This window comes from Aotus nancymaae, unplaced genomic scaffold, assembly GCF_030222135.1.
Source record: "Aotus nancymaae isolate 86718 unplaced genomic scaffold, 86718_ANA_hifiasm-v0.15.2.pri h1tg000002l, whole genome shotgun sequence".
Lineage (NCBI taxonomy): Eukaryota > Metazoa > Chordata > Mammalia > Primates > Aotidae > Aotus > Aotus nancymaae.
In genome coordinates this window covers 55,051,011-55,071,401 of record NW_026988413.1, presented here as the reverse complement: position 1 = coordinate 55,071,401, position 20,391 = coordinate 55,051,011, and the positions used below count along the sequence as shown (strand labels likewise).

Below are 20,391 nucleotides of genomic sequence, written 5' to 3'. Positions count from 1 at the left end.
ACAAATGTTTAAACAAAGTTTTTCTATCCTACATTGAATGCAATGTATTCATCAGAAAACAAACAAAAACCTTGGCAAGTAATATGTTCTGAGTATATGGTTTCTTTTCCCAGAAAAATGACTTTTTTGGGCTTCAGAATTAAAATATATACACGTTTATTATTGTTTGAGGATATAGGAGCAAGGGGGAAAGAGAAAAATATTACTTTGAGAAAAACACTATATACTTAGTGCTTTTAGCTTGGAAGCACTTGAAGAAAACCAACCTGATTTTTTGTGCATGCTTTTTTGTTTTCTTTTAACATTTTAATATGAAAATTTTCAAACATATACAAAAGTGGAAAGAACTGTATAATAAATATATAGCCACTGCCTGGATTCTAATTTATATTTTACTGTATTTGCTTTACCACATATCCACCAACTCATTCATCTCTCTATACATCCCTCAATCATCTTATTTTTGTATGCATTTCAAAGTAAGTTGCAGACACCAGTAAACTTCTCCCCATATACTTCAACATGTATATAATAAATAATTCAGCATGCATAATAATAAAGAGAATAGTTGACATAATTTTTTTAGGTCAGACTTATATATGATTTATAATGAATTACAAATAGACAAATGAAGAGCCGGAGAGCCTAAGCACCTGATTAGCTCTGGGACCAGAGGCCACAGCACAGCTATGAACTCTCAGGGAAAATGAGACATGTATCCAAATAGGTAGATGGAAAAGTGTTTCACAATCAGTGCCCTGAATCTCAGTGGACAATAAATAAAACTCCAAATGTGAGACAGAAGAGAAGTAGCTAGGGAGGCCACACAAACCAGTGACTGGGAGAAATGCTTGAAGCAAAGAAAAGGGAAGGCATTCTAGGTGGAGACCTCATGAAGCAGGAAAACTCCAGGCAAAGGGGTGATTCTGCATTCAAATTGTCACAATGAATAGAAAACACATTTGCTGCTCATAACCACGTAGCCCCACACTAATAACAACAGACATGTTAGTAGTTATAAATCCATTTCAAACATTTCTTCCTTTGCCAAGAGTGGTCTGCTTCCTAAGTGATATATGCAAACCAGAAATACTTTCGGAATTTTAAAAAAATGAAAACAATTGGTAAAAATGTGCACAACCTGGAAGTCCTCAATAATATTTATTAAGTAGAAAATAGATTTCCCAAACAATACAAGTTATGAAATAAATGTCCTTACAGTATACAATACAGTATACAATTCTGTTTGTTTTTTTGAGACAGGATCTCGCTCTGTCACCCAGGCCAGAGTGCAGTTGGCGCCATATCGGCTCACTGTAGCCTCAACCTCCCAGACTCAGCTGATCCTTCCACTTCAGCAACCCCCACTCCCATTCCCAAGTAGCTGACACTACAGGTGCATACCACCACACTCGGATAATGTCTGTATTTTTTGTAGAGACAGGGTTTCCCCATGCTGCCCAGACTGGTCTCCTGGGCTCAAGCGATCTGCCTGCCTCAGCCTCCCAAAGTGCTGGGATTACAGGCATGAGTCATTGCACCCAGGCAGAATAGTTATTTGAGAGTAATTCATCAGTTCAACAAATATTTATCAAGGAAATACAGTAGTTAATAAAACAGACAAAAATCTTTTCCCTTAAGGAGTTTAGTTTCTAGTCGGGGGAGACTAACAGTAAACAAAAGAAGTTAAATACCATATCTACTTTGACAGATGGTGATTAAGTGCTACGGAGAAGAAATGAAACAAGAAAAGGAATTGGGAGCACCCAACAAGTGGGAGGGAATGTGATTTAAAATGGGACTGAACAAGAAGTTTTCACTGAACAGGTAACATTTGAGCCAAGACGTGCAGGAGATGCCAAGGACAGTGCCATTGACTTCAAGCATCTCTGGAGCCCACACCCAGCATGGTTGGTGATTGGGAGACAGTAGAGGATAGAAAAAAATAAGCTCAGAAAGACAACCATTCAAGTTCTACCTTTGTGTGTACATCTCAAGGCTGTGTGGAGAATTCTTTTAATTTCTTAAATCCGATGTGATGATGAACTACAGGTTTCAGTTTTTATCATGCTGAGTCCTAACATTTGTGACTACTTCCCTGGGGCTGGCCACTGTGAAGCATCTTTTGCACATGAGTCTATTTTATCCTCCCAACAATAGTAGGAGGTATTCTCAGTCCTGTTTTACAGATGCTGAAGATGAGGTTAAATAACATAACTAGCCTAGGTTGATACAGTTAAGCAGGTAAGAGAGCCTTGATTCAAACTCAGGACACATTCAGCCTCTAACCCAGGCAACAAAGAGGGGCAGAAGCTTTCTACGTCACTGTTCTGTGGAACTAGACGGCCTTTGCCTTAAAAAGTCTGTTTGTATCTGTCAATAACACAGCGCTTGCAATGTGCCTTAACTTTTAATACACATTTTTTTCTCTTCCAACCTAGGGACTCCACGTACCCCAGCTGGGTCTCATTGTTCCAGAACTGCATTAGTTAAGACTACCCAAACTTGGATTTCAAAGGAATACTTTCATTGTTCCATCTGTCACACGAAGTAATTGGGGCCAGCTGGATGTCAGGATGCGCGTGGTTACCATTGTAATCTTGCTCTGCTTTTGCAAAGCTGCTGAGCTGCGAAAGGCAAGGCCAGGCACTGTGAGAAGCCGAGTGAATCATGGCCTGGTGGGTGGAGGCCAGAGAGACTCCAACCCGGTCAAACGCTACGCAGCAGGCCTCCCATGTGACGTGTACACGTATCTCCATGAAAAGTACTTAGATTGTCAAGAAAGAAAATTAGTTTATGTGCTGCCTGATTGGCCTCAGGATTTGCTGCACATGCTGCTAGCAAGAAACAAGATCCGCATATTGAAGAACAACATGTTTTCCAAGTTTAAAAAGCTGAAAAGCCTGGATCTGCAGCAGAATGAGATCTCTAAAATTGAGAGTGAGGCGTTCTTTGGTTTGAACAAACTCACCACCCTCTTACTGCAGCACAACCAGATCAAAGTCTTGACAGAGGAAGTGTTCATTTACACACCTCTCCTGAGCTACCTGCGTCTTTATGACAACCCCTGGCACTGTACTTGTGAGATAGAAACGCTTATTTCAATGTTGCAGATTCCCAGGAACCGAAATTTGGGGAACTATGCCAAGTGCGAAACCCCACAAGAACAAAAAAATAAAAAACTGCGACAGATAAAATCTGAACAGTTGTGTAATGAAGAAGAAAAGGAACAATTGGACCCGAAACCCCAAGTGTCAGGGAGACCCCCAGTCATCAAGCCTGAGGTGGACTCAACTTTTTGCCACAATTATGTGTTTCCCATACAAACACTGGACTGCAAACGGAAAGGTTTGTACTTTTCTTGCTTTTTCATTTTCATGAATAACTTAAAAGGGTTTTTGAATCTTATAATCCTCCCTACACCTGACCATGCCTTGGAATTCTTGATGTCACTTCCACCAGAAATCTTTCCCTAGTGACAATGGAATTTACTCAAAGCTTTTCTGGGGTCCAGACTCAAGGCAATTGGTAAACCAAAGACAATGACAGGAGGGAAGGAGGTATCCTCAGGAGGGCAGCCATTTGGGTTCTACTCATTTGCACATCGCAAGCTGTCACTGTAAGGAATTCCTTTCATCTTAAACCCAATTTAATTTAGGTAGGTAAACCAAGGGGTGTGAAAATAAGTGCAAATGCCATCTATATAACCGAACTTAAACCGATTATAGAAAAAACATGGTGTGCATCTGTGAGATGATAACCTCAAAGAGAAAACATCTGCAGAACAGGACTGTGAGAGCACTCTGAGACGGAGTGAAAGTAATGGCGCTTCCATATTACTTATTATTTAGTCCCAGGGTTTTAATTAATGCTCCTTTGTTTTGTTTTTGTTTTTGAGATGGACTCTCACTGTGTTGCCCAAGTTGGAGTGCAGTGGCACGATCTTGGCTCACTGCAACCCTCCCCTCCTGGGTTCAAGCGATTCTCCTGCCTCAGCCTACCAAGTAGTAAATGCTTCTTAACATCCTATATCTTAATTATTTCCAAATTACCCAGAATAAAACAATAAAAATGTAAAGAACTAAATTTAAAATATTTAATCTAAGAACAATGAGACTAAAGAAATCTTTCTAGAATATTACCTACTCCCTGCAAATCATTACTGGGTTTTGCAACCCATGCAATTCTTGTGCTAGTATTACACAGGATGTGCAAATTCAAGATAAAGTCATGAGCTAAGAAAACAGATGGGAGATTTTAGTAATGCTCTTGACGTGCCAGTGAAGATTGATGTTCTCAAAGTGTAGTCAGGGAACTGCTAATCTATCCTACAATAAAAAACCATGTAACAATGTCTATATGTTTCATTTATGGCATGGTTTAATAATTTATTTGTAATATTAAATTAAAGCCAGATGTCATTAAATGAGATTCATATAGAGCATGGTATCATTTCTTCCACTTATATTGGGAAATTTTGCTATGTTTTGTTTCTTTGAGGGCAAGAGAAATGGATAGTTCAGAGAGGAAGCCCTGGTTCCTCTCAAGAGAATGTTAGGCAGGAATTATTAACATTGTCAGGCAACCTGAACCAGAAGTAAATTTGCTCATTTACCAGCAAAGTCATGCTCAAGCCCTATCCCACCATCCCGCACCCCCACCCCCAACTGTAAAGATGGCACCAGGTTAGATCCCATGGCAGCCATGTGGCACAGGGAGGTTTGCTTACCAAGACACCCTGTGAACTGTATAAAATTCACTGCCATAGAAGAGCAGTGATATACAGCTTCATAACCTGGGATGTGCCATTCTTGGCTCCAGGTACCCACACATGCTGTCCACAACTTCCAGGAAGCTAGTAATATTCCCATTTATAGATCACGAAAATGAGGCTCAAAGAGCTTCAGTCACTTGACCATGGGTCTCACAGGTAAGTACCAAAGCTAAAATTGAATCTTGGGGTCTACCTGAGCCACAGCCTATGAGCTCTCTACTTCACACTGCTATCTTCCAAAATTAATCTGAGCATATTCAAACGATCAGCTGCCTCAACAATGCACATATTAGAGAATTTTGAAGAGTCAGTAAATGTAGTTTTTCTGTAGCCAGATTGGGTAGAATTTCCCAGATACTGTTATCATGAGTCCTTAGTGCTTCATGCTGAAGAGCTTGTTTATTAGAATTTCCTTCATGGTGCTTAGATTGAAAACTGGAATTGCATATTTTTAATACTAATACAAAGCTACTATCCTAGATTTTAGTTAGAATACTTGATATTGCTGAAGTTCTAACCTCAAGCTACAGTGAATTTGCACTTGCTATATCAGGTATAAATGAGAAAAGTAGATAGAATTAAGTTTATTAATTATCTGAGAAAAACACCATCTATACAAGATTTAAAACTACAACAAGACTACACTGTGCTCTAAGAAGAGATGACATGTTAGGAAATGTCTCTTTTTCACTGCTTTTATGCTCTTGGGCTATTCCTTCCCCCAATAAGCCTATTTCTGCTTTTGTGCTTTTTCCTTTTTTTCCCATATTTTTTTCTTTTTCTCTTGAAAAACTTCAGCTTATAAAAATAAAAGTACATTTTATTGCTTTCTTTCTTCAACTTATTGTTGTCTAACACGACCTTCCAGAAATGCTCCATAAATTCATACCCTTGCTTTAAAAATACACATCATTTACTGAAACACAATATAAATAAGGTTTCATGACATACAAACTTAGCATATATAATACTGGGTCAGCAAAGGACAACATAAGTTCCTCCAAGTGTTAATGACTACGTAATTCAGAGCTTATTATTTTAGATTATAAGCGAAGGGTAGGCCAGGCGTGGTGGCTCATGCCTGTAATCCCAGCACTTTGGGAGGCTGAGGCAGGCAGATCACTTGAGGTCAAAAGTTTGAAATCAGCCTAGCCAACAAGGTGAAACCGGCCAGGTGCAATGGCTTATGCCTATAATCCCAGCATTTTGGGAGGCCAAGGCAGGCAGATCATAAGGTCAGCAGTTAGAGACCAGCTAGATCAACATGGTGAAACCCTGTCCCTACTAAAAAAAAAATTAAAAAATTAGCCAGGTATGGTGGCACATGCCTGTAATCCCAGCTACTCAGGAGGCTGAAACAGGAGAATCACTTGAACCCAGGAGGTGGAGGTTGCAGGGAGCAGAGATCGCACCACTGGAGACTGCACTACAGCCTAGGCGACAGAGCAAGACTCTGTCTCAAAAAAAAAAAAAAAAAAATGGTGAAACTCCATTTCTACTAAAAAAAAAAAAGGCATGGTGGCAGGTGCCTGTAATCCCAGCTAATCGGGAGGCTGAGGCATGAGAATTGCTTCAACCCAGGACTCAGAGGTTGCAATGAGCCTAGATCATGCCACTGTACTCCAGCCTGGGCAACAGCAAGACTCTGTCTCAAAAAAAAAAAAAAAAAAAAAAAAGGTGAAACTCCATTTCTACTAAAAAAAAATAGGCATGGTGGCAGGTTCCTGTAATCCCAGCTAATCGGGAGGCTGAGGCACGAGAATTGCTTCAACCCAGGACTCAGAGGTTGCAATGAGCCTAGATCATGCCACTGTACTCCAGCCTGGGCAACAGCAAGACTCTGTCTCAAAAAAAAAAAAAAAAAAAAAAAATGAAGGATAGCTTTGTCTTTTAATATTATCAATACAAATGGCTTTCACTGTGGTTTAAATCTAGTGATTCATTTCATCCTTTATTTTTCATTTTTTGTTATATTGCTGATTCCCATAAATTCAAAGGGAAAAGTCTTATTTATTAAATTCCCTTTGGTAGTGCCTGTCACAGAGCCGTGTGCTTTAGATTGATGATGATAACTGGACTGCTCTTCTTTATTCTTTCAAAGCAGTAATTTAAGCAACCTTTGAAGGTAAAAATACATCGAAGTTAAAAATCATGGTTAGAATTAAAGTGTAACAACCTGAGGCTCTGTACAAGCATACCACATGTACACGATCACACATAGAGAACTTGCATACAGATTCCCCAACTCGGAGTTGAGCCTGGCCCAGCTGACCTGCAATGAGTCAGACTGTGTGTAGGGGACCTAATATGTGCCAGTTCAACCACAAAGACCTCAATGATCACTATGTATTTTTGCCTTAAATATCCAATGGCAAGAAAAAGAAATAATAGCTTTATTCACTAAGAAACAGATTCTTTGCCAACAAATCCTAGTTTTTCAAAGGGAATAAATGTGAGACTAGTTGAAAAGCATATTTATGCAATATTGAGGTCAAAGGATTGCCAAGAATATATGAAAGTCAGAGTTTTTAAACTGCTTTCAGCTTCACATTGACCAGAATAGTTTACTATTTTTAAGGAGTTATTTTACTTCGAACATCAGACAAGGGAAAATTATGCAGGTAAATTACCCTTAGCTGCCTCCAAAGTTAAGGGAACAATTTTACTGCAGCTTGAACAATAGTTAAGAATTTAGTATTTGCAATAAACAGGGCCATTTATGTCTCTTTTCTTACTACTACCAAGCTTTCAAGGCAGTTCTGAGGTTGCTGACAACGAAGATAGCCTGCTAAATGGGGAAATTACCTGGAGAAATTTTCTAATTTCCTTCTCAAAATCAACAAGGTTTGGTTGGAGGAGGAAAAAGCCTTGTGAGGGGTAATAATATGGTATTTATTGAGGCATTTACCAAGAATTTGGGGTAGCAGTATGTATGAAATATGCATACCAATTGGTACCTGGATTAGAAAAAGGGGCATTGATCAAATTTGCCTTCTGGTTTGGGGAAATGTGTATCTATATACTCTTTATCAAAAGCAAACATACTTTGCATCAATATTTGCAATTCTCATTCAAGTCCTAAGGTAAAAGAACTAAGGAATTCTCCTACTCATCAACACAGCAAATGAGATTTTCCTGTGTTTTTCTAAACCACACTAGGAAAGCCTTTGCTTTGCATTTCCTGGTATTACTTGTGGATGCTATTTTTACCCAGGGCTGTTGCTGACAATCCCAAAATGGATTCTGCAGTTTATATTCTTTTTCCAGCACCCACAGATTTGCCACATTGCCTAGGCCGAGTGTCAGGGTGTTCTCACAAACATTTTTTTCTACCCATTTATTTGTGGTTAACCCACTTTAGCTTGCCCTACAGTGGTTGCTCTGTCATCCACCCTCATGTCCAGCCCAGCAGATGTGGGTTCATTAAGCAAGTCCTGATAAACAGGCTGCTTTCTAGAACCTAAAAGGTGCTGACTCTGGTGACAAGGATGACCTACAGGTCTTAATGGCTTTACAGGGCCTTAGTGAGGACTCTGGCTTTCATCACAGTGAGATGGGAAGTCACTGAAGGATTTGCTAGGCTTTGTTAAAATGTAGCATATGCTAAGGCTTGTTTCAAACCAACTTTCTTTGGCTTTAGATATCTCTCACCCCTTCTCTTTAAGAGCTGATTCTTCAATCACACAGATACAATGGTGACCGAGAAAATAGAGGCATAATGAGCATAATAACCTAAATATTATTAAATTTTATAGAGTTGAAAAAAGTGCCAAACAACATCCCTCCAGATATTGTTAAACTTGACTTGTCATGCAATAAAATCAACCAACTTCGACCCAAGGAATTTGAAGATGTCCATGAGCTGAAGAAATTAAACCTCAGCAGCAACGGCATTCAATTCATCGATCCTGGTAAGTTTCCCTGAATAGCCCCTTCAGTGGGTGGGCAAATGTTCTGTGATTTTTTTTCTGTGGCAAAACTTATATACAGTAAATAAACTTAGTGTAAAAATAACTGAACTAAACTAAATAATAAAAAGTGTACAAGGTTGAATTAAACATGACATTTACACTAGGAGTTGTTTGGCACTCAAAAAAATACTTGCCAAAATGCTGCTTTATGAAGTATGTAATATCACATATTACTAACCAATATTTATTCAGTTAGCCCAAATACTGTGTTATAGAATAGATTTTAAAAGTAATATATGGCAAATGATCAACAGTATGCTAAAATGTAATGATTTTTAAAGGGAAATTCAAAGTTGGAATTTTCTTTGCTATTCATTAAGCCCCATCTTGTTTAGAATAAATCAGAAACAAACTGCTAAGCACTGAGCTCATCAATTAGGATAAAATGTGCTCAAACCAGAGCCAGACATACTATATCTAGTCCTAGATCAAGACCAATTCTCTTTTACATCCTTCAAATCTCTTCTCCATTTGCTAAGCAAAGCCTCTGGTGAAAATGAGCTTGGTAAATTAAGTAAACGCATTAGATTTGGAAAGAACTGAAAATTACTGCAATACTGACCAGATTTATAACATATAGAATACATGTGCCTTCACTATGCTACTTCAATTTGAAAAGTTCTATGAAAATGATTATTAAAATTATTAATAATGTAATATGTTATAAACATTTTGAGTACAATTGTTTCCCCTGCTTTTCTTCATGATAATCTACTGCCATTAATAGAATATTAGAATTTTAACACAATAAAAGTGAAAAATTAAAATGAACATTCTGGAGCCACAAAGGGATATTTTAGAATTAACATATTTTTAAAAATTAGAAAATCATAATTTTTTAAAACTTCCCAAGGAAAAGCAGTATGCTACACGTAAACGTTAGCCTGTTACAGATGATGCAAACTTGGGAGTATGTTTGAATTGGGAAGTCAAAAGCAATTTTCATTTCTCAGTAAATAAGAATACTACAGACACCCTTCTCCCAAATGAAATGAGCATTATATTAGCGTGCAAGTCAGTCACTGCTAGCCAGTCTCCACAAAGCCAGGCCACAGGGTAAAGAATCTGAAAGTGGAGGCCGGGCATGGTGGCTCAAGCCTGTAATCCCAGCACTTTGGGAGGCCGAGGCAGGGGGATCATGAGGTCAAGAGTTCAAGACCAGACGGGCCAAATGGTGAAACCCCATCTCTATTAAAAAATACAAAAATTAGCTGGGCATGGTGGCTTGTGCCTATAATCCCAGCTACTTGGGAAGCTGAAATAGGAGAATTGCTTGAACTGGGACCTGGGAGGTAGAGGTTGCAGTGAGCTGAGATCGTGCCTCTGCACTCCAGCCTGGGCTACAGAGTGAGACTCCATCTCAAAAAAAAAAAAAAAAAAAAAAAGAATCTGGAAGTGGAGACCCTTTCTTGCAAGAAAAATTCACTTTGACCCTTTATGATTCTATCTTCTGCCTGACCAATCAGCACTCCCCACTTCCCAAGCCCCTACCTGGCAAATTATCTTTAGAAACTCTGATCCTGGCCAGGCATGGTGGCTCACGCCTATAATCCCAGCACTTTGGGAGGCCATGGCAAGCAGATCACCTGAGGTCAGGAGTTCGAGACCAACCTGGCCAACATGGTAAAACCCCATCTCTACTAAAAATACAAAAATTAACCAGTTGTGGTGGCAGGTGCCTGTAACCCCAGTTACTTAGGAGGCTGAGGCAGGAGAGACGGAGGTTTAACCCGGGAGACGGAGGTTTCAGTGAGCCGAGATTGCACCATTGCACTCCAGCCTGTGGGAAAAGAGCAAGACTTCATCTAAAGAAAAAACAAAAAACAAAACTCTGATCCCCGAAAGCTCGGAGAGACTGATTTGAGTAATAAGAAAACTCCAGTCTCCTGAACAGCCAGCTCTGCGTCATTTACGCTTTCTCCATTGCAATTCCCTCTTGATAAATCAACTCTGTCTAGGGAGTGGGCAAGGTGAACTCATTGGGTGGTTACAAACCAAAGACTGACAGGACAAGCAAGCCATCCCAAAGGTCCTTGGTCAAGAGTCTAATTTCCTTCTGCTGTCATCCACAAGCAAAACCATAGTTTACCAACCATCAATGCAAACAAGTTTTAGAGCTGTCTCAAAAAAAGATTATAATACTTATTCTATGTCCTAAGTCAGATGTATTAAAGTAATGAGTAACAGTGCGACAATGTTTTAATTACAACGAAATTAGTTTGTAAAGAAAACTTGAGAAAAATGAGAAGGCAATGCAGAGAGACGGATAATAGTGCAAAATGGACTTGCCTTGCTTCTCCTGATAGTTTTCACATGTTTCCCGTAACTGATACTTTTCATCAGTTATGGAATTCCCATAATTGCAGGGATTCCTTTTCTGTCCTTAGGATCCCCTGAAGGCCTTTTAATCTTGTTCACCAAATGTGTGTTCCCTGCTGACACAAAATGGTCTCTACTAACAGCAGTGGTACTTCTTTTTCCCCTTTGTTGAATTCACTCTCAGGAAAGAATTTTCTACATTAATAAATATTTACTGAGCACCCAGCAAATGCCAAGCACTTTCTTAGAACGAAAAAGTTCTTCTGGAACAAAAAAGTATCTCAGCACTTAAGGCAAAATAACCTAAAGAAATTTTAAAATGAAAGTTCACCTATATTTCAGGGTCTCTGAGATGAAACCCTGCAAGTAGACTTACTTTAATGATTTTTGCTGGTAAGTATACAAATGCAGTGGGAGTTGCCAGACTTTAAAAGACGTGAATAATAATCATTTAAAATGCCAGACATTGTTTTGGAAAAGAGAAAGAAGATACCCTAGTAGGGAGTTTTTATCTCCTTTAAGAAACAGAGGAAAACTAGTTTTCTCAAGTGCCTGAATATATATGGTTGAAGTAACAATATACAGAACTTTCAAAATAAAATCTAGGAATATTTACATATGCTTTTAATCTCAAGGTCTAATGTCTTGAGAAAAGTAAATCTGTGAGATCACTGACTCACAGAATTTTAGCAAACAGAAAAAATCCAGTATCTTCAGAACACAAGGGCTGACCTTTTGTCCCCTACCCCCAAGACATTGCTTGGTACCAAAATAGAAAGTTATTTTTTCAAGGGGGAATTATGGGTTTTTACTGAGAGAATATAAGATGAAAATAGTAAATAATATTAGTATGACCACATATTTTCCTAATTCAAAATATGCTCTACAAGGGTATTTTAAAACAATAATCAAATAATGTTTGAAATAGAAACAAAACATTTAAAACTGTCTATTTCTGGAGTATCTGGCTGGTCTGTATCAACTGGAATAGAGAAAACCTAGGTATAGATTTCTTTGATCTTAGAAGGGGGAAAAAAGCTTTTTGTTGTTTTATTTTCAGTTATATTTTATATTGGTTTTAATTATCCAACCTCCAGCAAAATTAAATACATATGGATTCAAAGCCAATAGCTACCATAGTTAGCCAAAATACAACCAGATGTTTTCAAAATGTTGGAAAAAGTTGTTTATTTTTGGACTCTACAGGAATAGAACCCTTCCCCCAACACTGGGATAAGGTCGTTTTCTAGGTATTTTCAGGTTTACTGATATCCTAGGGAACCGTCAAATCACCGCCAGGCACATTTTTCATTTTTTTCCTGCACTTATGTCTTACATGTGAAATATTTTCTTAATTCATAATTCATGTTTCTTTTTTGAGTATCTTCTTTTTCCCAGTAAGTAAAAAAAAAAACAAAGACAAAAAAAAACATGAGTCCAAAATACATCTTAAAAAGGTAACTTAAAACTGATTTTTCAAATAAAATAGTGTATTCTAGTCAAGCTAATCAAGGGAAAAGCTTTAATAGTATATTTTACAATTTTTCAATTAGATACATTTACAGTGGAGAAATATTATTAAAAATGAAACCTTTTTTCAACCCAGAAAATATCTCCACAAAGGCAGTAAAGAAAGAAAACACGTTCATTATTGACTAAGCATTAAACCAGAATTTGATGCGTATCACAGGCAATCCACTGAGAGACTGCAAAGACTCTCAACCCTATGTAACCAAGCAGATACCACCCATTACAGGAATCTGGCCCCTCTGTCGCCAAGCAGATACCACCCATTACATACCTGTTTTCAGGACAAACAATAATGAGTCCTTAAGGAAGAAGATTTGACACCACATTTTGTCACACATAATTCATCCTAACTTTACCTGTTAAATGGGGTGACTATCTGTGTTAGCTTACTGGCCTTATTCAGAGAAAAACAAATTTCTGTCTCCATGACAGGAGGTAGTTTTGCAAATAGAAGCAAGACCTGACCAAAGTTAGGACCTACTCTGCCACAGGAGCTGGGAGATGGAGGTACCATCTTCCTTGATGTTTATATTTCAAAGAGATAGCTCCCAGGTCCTTGAAAAAGACATTCTTGCATCATAAAGCTGACGAAAAGCCTATCTAGTCTTCAAAAGGATTTAAAGACATTTCAAAGAGAGGAGAAAGTACTGACAGTTAAAAGTTTTCTAACGTTAAGAGCTCTGGGAAAAAAGAAGGGAAGAGACATCTCTTTCTTTTCAAAGGGGAAAATTAAGCCTCTTTTTAAAATTTGTATTGGTCCTTAGGATATACCATGCAGTGTATTAACTCAATTACTCAGTCTCAATAAATATTTTCTGTTTCCAGCTGCTTTTTTAGGGCTCACACATTTAGAAGAATTAGATTTATCAAACAACAGTCTGCAAAACTTTGACTATGGCGTATTAGAAGACTTGTATTTTTTGAAACTCTTGTGGCTCAGAGATAACCCTTGGAGATGTGACTACAACATTCACTACCTCTACTACTGGTTAAAGCACCACTACAATGTCCATTTTAATGGCTTGGAATGCAAAACGCCTGAAGAATACAAAGGGTGGTCTGTGGGAAAATACATTAGAAGCTACTATGAAGAATGCCCCAAAGACAAGTTACCGGCATATCCTGAGTCATTTGACCAGGACACAGAAGATGATGAATGGGAAAAAATACATAGGGATCACACCGCAAAGAAGCAAAGTGTAAGAATTATTATATTGGGATAAGATAGAAATTTTTCTGATTGTATTTAGTTTTGTATTTTCCATACTGGCGTTAGAAAACATATGTTTACATTTTTTATTAACTGTGTTGCCTATTTATGCAGGGTTATCCAGCTAAAGGAAGTTTCTTTAATGATGATAAGTATTATTGTGACTCTTACAGTAATCAAGAGAATACTGACATCCTGCTTGCCTGTCCATTTGTGGAAGAGTATCTGGTGATATGTAATTCCACACCAGTAACCTGCAGCAGTTGGGTCCTGATGATGGCATTAGACTTTCATAATGTCCTGTATAAATGTTTTTACTGCTTTCTGAAAATAAAGAAAAAAAAACTTCATTCATTTTTACATGCCTTTTGATAGCTGTGTATACCTAAAGATGATCAAAATGATTTTATACAAAAAGTAGAGGGGTGGGTCATTCCCCACCCCTCTACTTTTTTTCAGTAAATCATCTTAAAATTTAAATAAATTTCTATTTCTGATTTCTGTACATTCCAAAATAAGGTCCTGGTACATCCAGATGCTCAACCACTCTTCACTAATCCTTGCAAAATACTGTCAAGCTAGATCTGAGAGAATTGTCACAAACAATAGGTAGAGAATGTGAGAATTCTATTGGAAGCTGGTTAGAAGCTAGGACCGTGATTAACAGCCGTAGATGGTGTGAAGCATGAGCCCTGAAGAGGTATAAACACCTGTGAATGTAAAAAGAGCATTTTTGTTTTTGTTTTTTGTGTTTTTTTTTAAGTAGGGTTCATTCTGGGAATCCACCTGTCCGTGAGAAAGGGCACTTCCTGCTAAGCTAGTGTGTCGAGGAACATAAAACAAAGAATGAAATTAGGATTTGGGGGCAGTATTCAGGATGAAGCCAGAACAAAAACTAGGAAATAATATGAGGGAGGAGGTGGTGCCCAAAAGAAGCCCTGTGATTTGGGTTTGGAGGTTAAAATGAGCTCACCACTAGATCACCAGCAAAAGAGGAAATCCATGGAGGATTTTAGACCCTGATCCCAACAGTTTGCATTTAGATAGTCATATTCTACGTAGAGAAAAAAAATAAAGTGAAAAGAAATATATGCATGTCCTCAGTAAGATACCACTTGTTCCTTTTAATATACATTTTCCTTTCATGCTGAGTTAATACATTTTCATTTCTTGTATCAAGGTATTCCTACAAAGTTTAGCAAATAACCACCTTATTTGATACTTGCGCAAACTCCCAAAGCATGGAAGACAGTATATAAAAAGTAGTTTTAAGCACTTTTTTTTTTTTTTGAGATGGAGTGTCACTCTGTTGCCCAGGCTAGAGTGCAGTGGTCCAATCTCGGCTCACTGCAACCTTCTTCTCCCAGGTTCAATCAATTCTCCTGCCTCAACCTCCCAAGTAGCTGGTATTACAGGGGCTCACCACCATGCTTGGCTAATTTTTGTCTTTTTAGTAGAGACAAGGTTTCACCATGTTGATCAGGCTGGTCTTGAACTCCTGACTTCAAATGATCCTCCTGCCTCAGCCTCCCAAAGTGCTGGGATTACAGGCATAAGCACCATGCTTAGCCATGCACTTTTTAAGCACATGGTAGAGGCCAGTCACTGTGCTAAGAGCTTCACATATTCTATTTCTAATTCTCACAAAATCCCTCTGAGGTAGGTAATACTGTCTGCCTTTTATAGATAAGGAATCCAAGGTGGAGAGTTTGGGTAACTTGGATAAAGTCACACAGCTGGCAAGTGGCAAGGCCAGGATTCAGATCTGCCTAAGCCCTTTCTGCTATGCAGGGCTGCAGAGCATTCTAAAAGTCACCATTGTCTGTGGCTGCCTGGCACCAGAACTTCCAGAACCAAACCCCAAAGCGGAGCAAGTACCCAGGAAGGTGGGGGAGCACTCATGAGGGCAGTTGGCAGGAGAAAGTGTTTTGTCTAAGATCTAAATAGATCTGTATTTATATAAAGGAAACCAAGAGAGTGGGAACCGAAAGAATTGCCAGAGCTAATGCTTCAGTAAATAACTCTGGATTGTGAGGTCCTATTTTTATTTATTTATTATTATGATTATTTGAGACAGAATCTCACTCTGTCGTCCAGGCTGGAGTGCAGTGGTGCAATCTTGGCTCACCGTAGCCTTCGCCTCCCAGGTTCAAGCAATTTTCCTGCCTCAGCCCCCCAAGTAGCTGGGATTACAGTTGCCTGTCACCACACCCGGCTAATTTTTGTATTTTTAGTAGAGATGGGGTTTCACCATGTTGGCCAAGCTGTTCTTTGTTGGCCAGGCTGGTCTTGAACTCCTTACCTCAGGAGATGCACTCAACTCAGCCTCCCAAAGTGCTGGGAATACAGGCGTGAGACACCATGCCCGGACTGAACCATGAGGTTCTAACCACTCTGCCCAGTGGTTTGGGTCAGAAGTGGGGACTTAGAGATTACTTCTCCATGCAAATCCCTACATTGGTCACTATGAGGCATGATAACCAACTATTACATTTCAAATGTTACCAGAAAGATGTAACAAATTCATTTATTATTGTTCATGAGCTTCAGAGTGGAATTTTAAGGACATAGGACCTGAAAGAGCCAAGATTTGATGATGGAGAAAGCCTGGTGTGACCTCCATCAGAGACAGGAGGATTACATTGGAGGCAAGAGGATTCTGGAATGAAATGAGATTCGGAGAAAGGGCCCAAGTTGTTCTCTGGTATAATTTTTAGATGCTAGTTAGGGATTTTATTGGTTGATTTTTATATTCAATTTAATCCCCAGGGATGTATTTGGAAATAAAGCTTCTGAACACATCAAAACAGAAATTAACACAGGAGATCCAAAAGTAAGTCAGTAGGCATTGCTAATCTCTCTCAGGGTCAAGACTGAAGTGAATTTTTAAATCTTAAGATCTGCCCCTTTTCTACATCAATGTTAATACTTTTTCAGGGAAGTGTAGTTGATTTGTGATGGAATGAACAATTAGACACTTCCTCTTCCACCAATTTCTTACTTGATAGTTACTCTAATAACTTGCCTTTGGATGTCTCTTTTTTACGACAGACAATACAAGTTAATGAGGTTACAAAAATAAGTATACTTTATGGTAGCAAAAGATATGACTGTCCTGAGATACACATATTTGAACTTATATATATCACTTAGGTATTTGGACAAAATAAGTTAAAAAAAAAATAAAACTTTCCTACTAGTCCTAAGATTCTCTGACTTTTGTGAAGTAAACAAGATTTACTATAAACGGAGTCCTCCTGAGTCCTCAGTAGGCTGTGACCTAATGCCTAGTTACTTGAGAAAGATATTTAACATTGAGCAGCACTGCTTTTTCATTTACTTACCATTCCATCCTCTGGAGCCTATGCCCTGGATCAATTTATGTCTGTTTCTGAGAAATCTGAGTCTCCTGCTCTGCAAATTGGCAAATCGGATTTTTTTTTTTTTTTTTTGAGATAGAGTCTCCTCCTGTCACCCAGGCTGGAATGCAATGGCACCATCTCAGCTCACCACAACATCTGCCTCCCAGGTTCAAGCAATTCTCCTGCCTCAGCCTCCCAGGTAGCTGGGATTATAGGCGTCTACTACCACACCCAGCTAATTTTTGTATTTTTAGTAGAGACAGAGTTTCACCATATTGGCCAGGCTGGTCTCGAACTCCTGACCTCAAATGAGCTGCCCACCTCGGCCTCCCAAAGTGCTGGATTACAGGCATAAGCCACCATGCCCAGCAGGTAATGAGGAGCTACTTGTCTAAATTCTGTAAACCTGTGCCCTCATCTGCCTTTTAAAGGCTGCTGCTGCTGCTTTTTTTTTTTTTTTTTTTTAAGACAGAATCTTGCTCTGTCACCCAAGCTGAAGTAAGGTGGCATGATCTCAGCTCACTGTAATCTCCACCTCATGGGTTCAAGCAATTCTCATGCCTCAGCCTCCCAAGTAACTAGAACCACAGTCACCCATTACCACGCCTGGCTAATTTTTGTATTTTTAGTAAAGATAAGGCTTCACCATGTTGGCCAGGCTGTTCTCAAACTCCTGGCCTCAAGTGATCTGCCTGCTTTGGCCTCCCAAAGTACTGGGATTACAGGCATGAGCCACTGTGGCCAGCCTTAAATATCTTAACATAACATTCTACAGATAATTTTCTAAACTTTTACTGGCATAAGGATTATACCAGTAAAACACAACAGTACACAACTGTTGTGTTCAGTCAGCTTAACAGCCCAAAAGAGCAGCCAATACTTATCTTCAATCTAACAGTCAGAAAACCAAACTTCTTGCCAGAAATGTGTGTAATTCTCGACACACCAATAGATGAACTGGTCTTAGCTGGGGTAGGGGGTTGGGGTGGGGTGGGAGAGACAATGGAAAAGCTAAAACAGCTCTGAGAATTATTTTTTAACTTTTATTTTAATTTCAGAAGTACATGTATAGGTTTGTTATATAGGTAAACTCGTGTCACAGGGGCTCGTTGTATAGATTATTTAGTCACCCAGGTATTAAGCCTAGTAAGCGTTAGTTATTTTTCCTGATCCTCTCCCTCCTCTCGCCCTCCAACCTCCAGTAAGCCCCAGTGTCCATCATTCCCCTCTATGTGTCCATGTGTTAGGAATGGTTTTTATCTTTGATATACTTGTTTGCTGGAATTAAAATGGGTTTGATTAAATAATTTTCAGTAAATTAAGAATATTACAGAGATGAGACAGACATTATATTTGCTTCCTTAAAAAAAATCAAGGTCTACTCAGGCTTGCATGCTCAGTTGTTTCTGTGATGGAGACAACTGTACTAAGAAGAACACTTCAGGTAAATACTAATAAATGAAATAAACTTCCAACAGATACAAAATATTAAAAATTTAAAGAAGAAAAGGTCTATAGGCTATCTTGACCTCAGATACAAATACAAACATATATGTCTTATGTATATATCTCATATACAACATATGTAAGATACATCATTATGTGATATAATAAACATATGGTCAATATGCCCATTGCATAGTAATTTGACATAGGCATTTTCATTATCTGATCCTCTTTACTCTCTATACAAGTTACAACCTCAGGTTGCCCATTGCATCTTCACTCCAAACTTCCCAGTATAGCTGATGCCTAAGCATCAGGAAAAGTCTTTATGTGGAAGCAGGGAAAAATCTAATGAAGGTTATAGCTGTAAATGCCTATATTTAAAAAGAAGATAGATCAAGAGAATGAAAAGACAAGCCACATTGTAGGAGAAAGTATTTGTCAAAAACACATCTGTAGGGCTGGGTGTAGTGGCTCACGCCTGTAATCCCAGCACTTTGGGAGGCCAAAGTGAGTGGATCACCTGAGGTCGGGAGTTTGAGACCAGACTGGCCGAACATGGTGAAATGCCATCTCTACTAAAAATACAAAAAATTAGCCAGGTGTGGTGGCAAGTGCCTGTAATCTCAGATACTGGGGAGGCTGAGGCAGGAGAATCGCTTGAAACTGGGAGGTGAAGGTTGCAGTGAGCCAAGATGGCACCACTGCACTCCAGCCTGGGCAACAGAACAAGACTCCATTTAAAACACACACACACACACACACACACACACACACACACACACATCTGTAGTGATTTGCATGGAGAACTAGTATCTCTAAGTCTCCACCTCTGACCCAAACCATTGGGCAGAGTGATTAAAACCTCACAATCCAGGCTGGGCACGGAGGCTCATGCCTATAATCCCAACACTTTGGGAGGCTGAGGTAGGTGGATCACTTGAGGTCAGGAGTTCAAGACCAGCTTGGTCAATATGGTGAAACACCATCTCTACAACTTTTTTTTTTTTTCTAATTAGCCAGGTGTGGCCACCTGTAGCCCTAGCTACTCAGGTGGCTGAGGTGGGAGGATCACTTAAGCCCAGCAGGTTGAGACTGCAGTGAGCTGTGATCATGCCAGTGCACTCCAGCCTGGACAACAGAGTGAGACCCTCTCTCCAAAAACAAAAATATATATATTGGAGTGGAGATAAGCAAAATAGAAAATAGAAAAACAATAGAGAACTAATAAAAATAAGATTTTTAAAAAATATCCATATTTATAGTAGCATTATTCACAACACCTAAAAGATTAAAGCAACCTTAGTGTCTATTAATGGAAGAATGGATAAACAAGATGTCGTATATACATACAATAAGATATTATTCTGACACATGCTAAAATGAGTAAACTCTGAAGACATTGTGCTAAGTGAAGTAAGCCAGGCACAAAAAAAAATTATTGTTTGATTTCACTTATGTAAGGCACCTAGAGTCATCACATTCATAGAGATGGAAAGTAAAATGGTGGTTGCCAAGATCTAGGAGGAGGAGGAAAAGAGGGTTTAGTACTTAATGGGTACAGACTATCAGTTTTGTGAGATGAAAGTTCTGGAGATGGACAGTGATGATGGTTGCACAACAATGTGAATATACTTAATGCCACAGAACTGTACATATAAAAGTAGTTAAAATGACAAGTTTTATTTTTAGTTTTTTTTGAGACAGAGTTTCACTCTTATTGCCCAGGCTGGAGTGCGATGGCATGATCTCAGCCCACTACAACCTCCACCTCCCAGG

General features: G+C 38.9%; 2 protein-coding genes across 2 annotated transcripts in view; one reads left to right on the top strand and one right to left on the bottom strand.

Annotated features, from left to right (window-relative positions):
* The window catches only part of LRRC17 (leucine rich repeat containing 17), a 30,733-nt gene extending 16,579 nt beyond the window's left edge, over positions 1-14,154 (top strand). Inside the window, exons 2-4 of the mRNA XM_012456530.2 lie at positions 2,442-3,348; positions 8,530-8,685; positions 13,420-14,154. Of these exons, the coding sequence (XP_012311953.2) occupies positions 2,577-3,348; positions 8,530-8,685; positions 13,420-13,817 (1,326 nt within the window). The 5' untranslated portion in view covers positions 2,442-2,576 and the 3' untranslated portion in view covers positions 13,818-14,154. The remainder of the gene's footprint in view (positions 1-2,441; positions 3,349-8,529; positions 8,686-13,419) is intronic.
* Positions 1-20,391, bottom strand: part of FBXL13 (F-box and leucine rich repeat protein 13) — a 221,782-nt gene that overhangs the window by 160,405 nt on the left and 40,986 nt on the right. The window lies entirely within an intron of this gene.